At 33.1% G+C, this 9,449-nt stretch overlaps 1 protein-coding gene across 1 annotated transcript; it reads right to left on the bottom strand.

Annotated features, from left to right (window-relative positions):
- Positions 1 to 995: 995 nt before the first annotated feature.
- LOC120594093 (olfactory receptor 1052-like) lies at positions 996 to 1,916 on the bottom strand. Its single transcript, XM_039852111.1, has one exon. It carries the CDS (start codon positions 1,914 to 1,916, stop codon positions 996 to 998), a length of 921 nt encoding a protein of 306 aa, XP_039708045.1.
- Positions 1,917 to 9,449: the final 7,533 nt, after the last annotated feature.

Genomic DNA, 9,449 nt, shown 5'->3' with positions numbered 1-9,449 from the left:
ATATAATCTAGTTCATCTTGCCAGTCTACATAACTGGTTACAGGTCCACTGTTTTCCCTTTTCCTCAGAGCAGTCACAAGGCACAAGTTCTGAATCAGTTGCTCCTTCTTCTGGTAGATCACAATATTAATTGTTGTATTGTTTGAGACACGGCTAAAAGTTCCTCCCTATTTCTCAGAAGTTCTCCACTTAAAACTGTTGATCTATCTATAATCTGTTATCTATCTATCTATCTATCTATCTATCTATCTATCTATCTATCTATCTATTATCTACCTATCTATCATCTGTCATGTACTTATCTATCTATCATTTTCATCATCAATCTACCATCTATCATTTATCTACCATTCATAATCTGTTTGTACTTATATCTATTATTTGGTCTCAGGCCTGCTCAGTCTCAGATATGGCTGAAGCTCTCAAAGGAAATGCAATCATGTTTGGTGTAGCCATCAAAGTATCTGCCAAAAGCTCTACTGGTTCCTCCTAAAACTGGCAGAGCCCTCCATGCATCAAGCCTGTATTTTTAAAGTTGCCCTAAATCACTGAGATAAAGTCAGCTCACCTCTCAATGTCTACCTCTCTCTGAGTTCTAAACCACTCTAGTTCTGGTTTCCTTAATAATCACTCAGTTTTATGAACATATAAAGTCTGTATCTTCCTTTTTTTGTTACTTTTGAAAAATGCTGTTTTAGTAAAAAGCTACTCCCTCCACCAACAAGTAAGAGTGCTCTATTATTTTATAAGTACTTTTACCTGTCTTCTAATTATTTATTTTGAAACATTTTAAAGTAACAGAAGAGATTCAAGGATAATACAAATTTGCAAGAATTGTTAACTATCGTTTATGTGTCAATTTGCCTAAAAGTACCTCTATTATAGTTCAACATGTGTTTATATCTGTGATACGATTTTCAAGAAATTATCTATGTGCAGGTTAATGTTACGTTAACAAAGCCATAGATGATATTGAGTCAAGCTGAGGTTCTCTTCTAGCATATAGATCTTTTTGCTGCATCTTTCACATCCTTATTCCTGAGGCTGTAAATCAGTGGGTTTAGCATGGGGATCACCAATGTATAAAACACAGCAGAGACCTTCTCCTGTTCCAGGGAATACCGAGAGTTTGGCTGGATGTAACTAAAGGATCCAGACCCATAGAATAAGGTCACAGCAGTCAGGTGGGAAGCACAAGTGGAGACGGCTTTGCGCCTCCCCTCAGCTGAACTGATTCTCTGGATGGCAATGATGATGCGGATGTAAGAGACCATGATGATAATGAAAGTGAACATTGCAATGGCCCCAGAAAATACCAAAACCAGTATCTCATTTTTATGTGCATCAGAGCAAGAGAGCCTCAGAAGAGGGGGAAAGTCACAGAAATAATGATTCACAATGTTAGGACCACAGAAGTCTAGTTTGAGCAAACCTATTGTGTGTGTCAGAGAGGTGATGAGGCCACCCAAGTAAGATGCAAGGACCATCTGGATACAAACCCTTTGGGTCATAATGACTGCATACAACAAGGGATTGGCTATTGCCACATAGCGATCATACGCCATCATAGACAGGAGGATGCCCTCTGTGGTTGCATACACTGCAAAAAAGAAACTCTGCAAAACACAGCCAGAAAATGTGCTGGACTTGTGTTTTGATAGGAAATTGACCAGCATCTTAGGAGCAAAGACAGAAGAGTAGCAGATATCACAGAAAGAGAGATTGCTAAGAAAGAAGTACATTGGAGTATGAAGTTGAGCATTTAACCAGATCAGAGCGATCATTCCCCAATTACCCACCATAGTGATAAAATAAATAAAGGTAAAAAGCAGAAAGAGAGGGATCTGCAAATTTGGATTTTCCGTTAAACCTACCAGAATGAATTCCTTCACACCTGTATGATTCCAACCTGCCATGCATTCAGGTTTATTCAGCTCTTTAGCTGCAGAACAGATGATACCAGTCAGATGAAATAGTATGATTTCCTCCATGATCTGGTATCCATAATAGCAAAGACCATTGAACTTTACCCTGTAGTTAGATGAAGAAAAGAAATTAACTTCAGCAGTGGACCTTATGTGTACTAGAAAATCCACCTGTAGTGATTCAATTCATGAGAACTAGAGATTATTTTATTTCCTGCTTCTCAGTTTCCATATCCAAAAAAATTGGGGTAAGGAAACCCTCTTAGAGTACAAAACTATTAATTGATAGAACTGACATTCAAATCCAGATATGCCCCATAACATACCCCTGACTCATTCTATGACTTATGTAACTCTTTTGCTTACACGTGATACAAACTGTGGCGCTCTGTGATAGAAATTATTTCCGTATCATGTGGCTAACTAGTCTCTCTATTTTCACAGGCCGTTAATTCAGGATCCTCACTTTCATAATAGGCAATCCCCTTCCTTTCTAAATCTCAGACATCAGAACTGCCTCACCTTCTGCTCAGATTCCCCAATTCGGAGATCAGTGCCTTTGTCCTCCGAAGAGTGAAACTGGAGAAAGAAGTAGAACAAACATTTCATTTGCTATTTAATATTTAGTCCAATGAATAAATAGCAGTGCAATTTAACTTCAAAACTCTCCCCTTTTACATCTTTGTATAAGTTTACCTTCACATTTTTGGTTTTTATCAACATTAAAACAATAACCCTGAAACACCCATGTAGAGAGACAAGGTGTGAGTATGAGGTACTCAAACTATATCTATCGGATACATACAGCTTTCAAAAATGTAACCTGCCTCTTCGTTTCACTTGTTTTCTGACATTATACTAATGTATAATTGTAAAATGTTAATTTAACAATATTTTTGTTAAATATTAATAAATTAATGCATGTATGCTTTCATACATGCAATAAATGTACATTGTGCCAAGATATGTTATATTTGGTAGAGATATGCAGTGAATAAGAAAAATGTCATGCTTTCAATGAGCTTATTTTTTATTAAAAAAAATAAATACCTATTGATACACTATATATAATGATGATAAGCACTATGATCAAAAGAAGGGGAGGTGAATAGAAAATGACAGTGGGTACTCTACTATATAGTGTATTAGTTTCCTATTGCTACTATAACAAGTTACCACAAATTGATGGCTTAAAATAATAACCATATCTTTTATGCCGGGCATTGTACTAGGCATTAGAGATCACAAGAAGCATATAGGAGTTGTGCATCCATGGAACTTGAAGTCTACTGAGGTCAGGATTTGGGTAAGCTTGGGATGTAATCTTCAGGGTATTACTAAATGAAAACCAAAATCTTCATCTATGAATATATAACCTCATTATGCACAAACCGAGGTTGTATAATAGATCTTGTCTCTATATATACACAGATATAGTGTTTTGTTTTGCTTTTTTAGATCCTGTCTATATTTTAGATCAATGGCTTTAGGGAGCACAATGAATTCAAGTCTAACTTTATTCAAGGAAAGAAAAATGACTTGTTGGAAGTGACAAGAAGGTTTCTTCCTGTCAATAAAAGCAGTTTGTAAAATACAGAATTACAGTTTCATAACTTGGAAATAAGATCAATTAAAAAAAATCTTTGGAGGTGAAGGGACATTTGTATTTTTTTAATAAGAAGCTTTTTCTTCTGCACGTGTGTGTAGTGTAATGAAAACACCATCAATGGTGCGTATTAGAACAGAGAAGTTTTGAGATCCAATATAGCTCTGCCCTCGGCCTGCTGTATATTTCACCATATATAGCAAATCATAAAAAGAAACAAAAACAACATGGTTTGTATAATGTTCCCATTTATCATTTAGAGAAAAGGAAGAAAAAGCTGAGTTACAACCAATTTAACTACTATGAAGTTTCATGTGGTAGATGTGCACTAATATGATATTGATGAACAAGATTCAATGCCGGGACCCAGAAAAAACAAGTGTGATTCAAAAAACTGGCAGTAAGATTTCTAGTAACAACTTTATCTATTGAACTCATAATAAAAATATATAAATAGAGAAAAGTGTTACCAAGGATCGAGGTATGACTTTCTCCCATGATATTAGAATTACAACGAGAATACAGATTAATTCTGTCACTAAATTCAGCCCTTTTTGATATCACTCAGTGTCATCTTCCTGATTAAGAGACCACTTTAGAATATTAATAAGCGTGAATATTTTCTTAGAAAAACAATTACTGGAAATATCAGTTTTATAACCTAATGGTATGCTCAAACGCAATTTTCCAATTTTAAGATTAACGTCTTCAAATGTCAGGATGAATATGAAGTATTTGTTTAAAACATATGAAGTTCCTTCACAGTACTTTATTTTTGATTTATGACTCCAAAGGGATGTTGGAAAATATATAATCATTAGTGAGTAAAGACATAGTTACTGATAAGGATACTGGTGAGAAAAAACAAAAAGAAAAATCATACCATTATCGTGAAAAAATGAACTCAGCCAAATGCCTTTCAAAAAGCTAATGATTTTCAAAATTGCAACCTTGCCATACAATAGTTCCATAGTTGTTCATGAGAATTGAACTGTCTACCTATTTTTTTTGAGGAGATTTGCCCACAGAATATCATTATATTGACACAATATTTATAGCTGAATTTATTATAAAATATTATAAATGAATATTATATATAATTTATTGTTCATAGTATTGCTTATGTTATTATAGAATATTATATATGAATAAATGTATAACTGATTAATTGTTATGTGAAATATTATGCTATACATATAAATTCATAAACATAAAAGTGTACTTCTACTTTAAAATACTATATACTGCATGGTTTATAAATAAAATATTTACAATATAAAAAAGCAAAATATCAAATAACACACATAAAAAAACTTAACAATAATCACATATTAAAAATGTAAAAACTCACTATCCACAACAACAATCTTGATATACTAAAAGACCCAAAACTATTTAGCTCAGATAGTCTAATTTGAAGACAATATATTCTGATTTGAGGACTATTATATTCAGGCACACTAGATTTATAGTGGGAAGGAGCACTAGCTTGTTGTAGCAAAAACAGTCGAGCTCTGGGAAACAAGCATGTGTGTATATGCCCAGGTTTGTTACAGACTCAAGGAAAATAGAAAATCATTCTTAAAATATTATTGGAATCATAAAATACAATTATATGTAAAGATTTCAAAAACTATTATATGAGATTGAGAAGAAAAGATCTTCCTTTTGTAGACCTAAAAATATTACAATTCTTGATGCCACATATTCTATTTTCCTGAGAATATCTGAAATTTCCTGTAAATATGCAAGGAGCTTAAGTTTCTGTATGAACCATGTGTTAAATACCATAAAAATACACACTCTCTCACACCCAAATATTAAGTACAGATGTTAAGTAAATATTGCTCATCTCACAAAAAAGAACATTTGAAAGATAAATAAACCACAGGTTAGGACATTTTCTGACTGTTTGGGAAAGCGCTGAAATCATACCTGTGGTAACAAATTCTTTTAGTGTGGAATAACAGGAAATATCAAAAGCTTTAATAAACCTGCATTACCACTCCCTAAACATACTCACAAGTAAGCCATTTTCAGAGGAAGCCGAGTATCTCGAGAAGCCAAGTACCTCGAGAAGACCAGGTTTTCGTGGGTCTTAAAGGACTTATCGCTGAGAGTAGAGATTTTTTTTATGTTTGTTTCCTTTTCTTCTGGGGACAAAAACTGTAGCTCATTGAGTAGATGTGAATCTCAGATGTCCACAGATTGGATAATTAGTATCTTTTCTGGTCTCTTGAGACTGGAACTAATCAGAGCAGCAGGTCCTCTCAAGAGCTGTTTAGTAGATGCCTCTGCTTTCTCTACGAAATGATGTTCCAGTCACATATATGCTACTCGGACTAGTGTTCAAGGGTTCTAATGGTGAAATAACTGAAGTTTCCCTCTTCCTCTAAAATAGGAGCATGCATATGTGTTCTATCTACCTCACCGATTTGTAATAAAAAGGATATAAATTAATGCATGATATCACACTCCAAAATTTTTAACAATCATTCACATGAAAGTTTTATGAGAGCTTATACACACACATGCACCAAATTCATTGAACTATATGCACTCCTTTGGACTTATTTATGTTAAAATCTATGTCTTTCTTCTCTCTAATAATTCGATAGGCATCCTTAAGCTGTGGACAGTGTGATTATTTTGCATAATTACACATAGGTTTATTAGCTCTTTACATAATTTCGTAGTTAGCTCTCTTCAATCATACAAATAATATAGGCATTATTTGTGTGTTTGGAAAAGGGTAGGAGATGGTTTTGTTAAGTTCTGTTGTTAATCTGTTAGACTGTCTTAGGTATTTTAGCCTAAAAATAGAGTAAGTTATAATATATGCAGAGAAATAAAATAATGAAATCTTGCGTCAATCCAAACATTGTACAAAATTGAAAGAATTATGACAACATTATAATATAGTTGTGAAGATCCTGATAGAACAACATTACGTGCCTTTAGATACAGGATGGAAAATATTATCATGTTATAAGAGAACAAAATTAGTTAGAACTGATACCAATGGAGAGTTATAAATTATGGCATGTCTTCATCATATGTAACAAGGTTGGCAGGTGAATAAGAGAAGTTGAATTCCCAATCAATACTCACTCCCAATCTCTATCTTTATGCTATCAATGTGACGAGTATAGTCTCATGTGTTTCAAGAAAATATTTTTTAATCTGAGAAAAAATATTTATGGATGTATTCCTTCAGAGATAAATATTTATTATATCTTTAATTATGACCTACAAATGATTTTGTCTGATGTCACTAGAAAAATTGGTATTTTTCAACTCATACCATAAAATTCCTTTGCCCAAAACCTCCAATTCTCAATTAAGAGCAATAAAGTTGTAGAGTTGTCACACAGACTTCCTTATGACTTGAATTAAATGCAGATATTTTTACAGAGGGAACATCAGTTTTAGTTTTTTAAGTTTGTGTATTGCATTATTTTTATGACTAGAATGTAATATAGCTTCTCAGCATTTTCTCTCTCTGCCCATAGACAGAAGCAGAAAAATAAATCTGCTTAAATGTAATTGTAAGAAATACCATAGTTTATTATAATTTTCTCTCAACCATGACCTACTTCATAAAACATATATATTCAGCTGTGCTTCTACATGTTTGTTTTTGTTAAATTTATATGGTAATTTTCTCTGGTTATGGGTATTATCAAAGTAGATCGCAAAACATAGATATTAAGAAAATAATGCAGAACAAAATTAACAAAATGACATTTGAAGTCTCGTTACGAAATATTATTCTGATTTAGCTTCAAACAATGTCCTCACTCAAATGGTTTCATTTGCCATATGGACAAAGAAATAACATTGATCACATTTAGTGATTCTCTCTTAGCGATAATTTTGCCTTTGAGAGAAAATTTGGCAAACTTTGTATACATTTTGGTAATCATATTAGGTTGAATGTTACCAGTATCTAGTGAGTAGATACTCAGGAGGCTACTAAACACCTTAAAGTGTACAGGGTAGTCCTCTCCCATGCACCGCGCTCCTATTTCCAAAAGAAGTATTGGCCCAAAATGTCAATACTGCTACTTTTAGAAACTCTGGTATAAATAAACTCACAACAATTTTAAGCTTACAAACACATTGTAGTTTCCTTATTTTAAAACAAATTCTTTTGGAAAACAAAAAATATGTCTTAGATTAAATGGGTCTCTATTAAGGAAGCTGATGTGCATCTTCATGCAAACTTGTGTCCATGAAGACAATGGAAGGATGATTAGAAGTCAGTTGATTATATGATAGTCTCATCCATGTTTTTTAAAGAGAGTACACTAAAATTAAAAGAGCAATTCGAAATAGCCCATCTGTTTCAGAAACTACTCAAAAAACAAGAACGAATGAATGGCATATTACTCTATACCCTGACAAAGTCTTCATAATGAGGCAAATGTTTTATCATGATGAAGAGTCTCTAAGTTGAACACTGGATTCCAGTGTTTTTGCTCTGTGGCAATGTCTCACATCATTTGGAAAGCCTCACAGATATTTTTCAAGTGCCCAATCTCTCGGGAGTCAAAACCTGATTATTGCCTTAAATTTAAGTAGTGGTAAAATACTGAATAATTATGTGCCATTACATTGTTCCAGGCACTATGTCAAAGCTTTACACACACAGTATTCTAGGAGATTTACACATATATGATCATTTAATTCTCAAATCATACATATACTAGTAGCTTTACATGTATTCATTCATTTAAACCTCCAAACCATCCATTTCATTGCACAGTGTCTAATTATCTCCATCTACAGGGTTACATTCAGTATAAAATGATGCAGTCATTTATTTTCATAATAACTGCACACTATATATTCACGTGTATACAATTTACTCCTTCAAATTTGTACACATAAAAAGAAAATGAAGAATGAAAGATCAAACGCATCTGCAGAAAAGGTCTGCTAATTCGATTATTGAAATTGATCCCAGAGAAAGAAATGCATATACTTTCAACTTGTTTACATTGTCAATTTGTAGAATAAAATGATCAGAGCAATTTTTCACATTTTCTTTAAGATAGAGCTTTAAAGATTATGTCAGCAAATAGTAATGTATATTTCACAATCTTGATGATCTTTATAAAGTTAGTTGGTTTTCATATGTATCCACTGAAAATGGAAGAGTAGAGGATCCCTTATAAGAATGAACTAGCCCACAGAGAAACCATGTGTATAACGTCCCTCCTTTAATATAAAACGCTTTTGCTATGTGATTGATATCTAATTTTCTGAGAGTTAGTGAAACCACCATTGCCATTATGAGTAATATCAAATTTCTTTGATGGTATATGTTCTGTAAGTACAGAACCTACACATATTTTCACAAACAGAAAACTAGATGTTCTCACTTATCTATACATTTATCTATCCATCCATCCATCCATCCATCCATCCATCCATCCATCACCAATCCATCCATTCATCCATTCATTAGTCCATCCATCCATTTATCCATCTATTTATTCATCCATTAAACACACATGCAGTGAGGATGTGCCATATAACAAATGCTCAGAAGTATTAAAAAATAAACCAAAATATAGACTCCCTGCCACCACAGAGCTTCCAATAAGGGTGCGCTAATAAACAACTCAATGTATACCTTCAATACAACATGATAAAGCATATAATGAATCACAATACAAAGTTTTTTTAAGAACACTAATTGGAGAACAATTAATATTATTTATTTTGATTCAGGAATATTTCTTGTAGTAGAAGAATTTGGGAGAGAACATTTCTGTCAGATAGGACAAGAGCACTTTAAAGTACTGATGATGAAAATTTGTCTTCATTTCTGGAAAATGGAGATAATTTTAAAATAGTTGATATATGTGATGTTCATGACATAGTGTTGTTAATGAGATTGGAAGGGCAGG

Source organism: Pteropus medius, unplaced genomic scaffold (genome assembly GCF_902729225.1).
Source record: "Pteropus medius unplaced genomic scaffold, Ma_sr-lr_union100, whole genome shotgun sequence".
Taxonomy (NCBI): domain Eukaryota; kingdom Metazoa; phylum Chordata; class Mammalia; order Chiroptera; family Pteropodidae; genus Pteropus; species Pteropus medius.
This window is presented reverse-complemented; position numbering and strand designations above follow the sequence as displayed.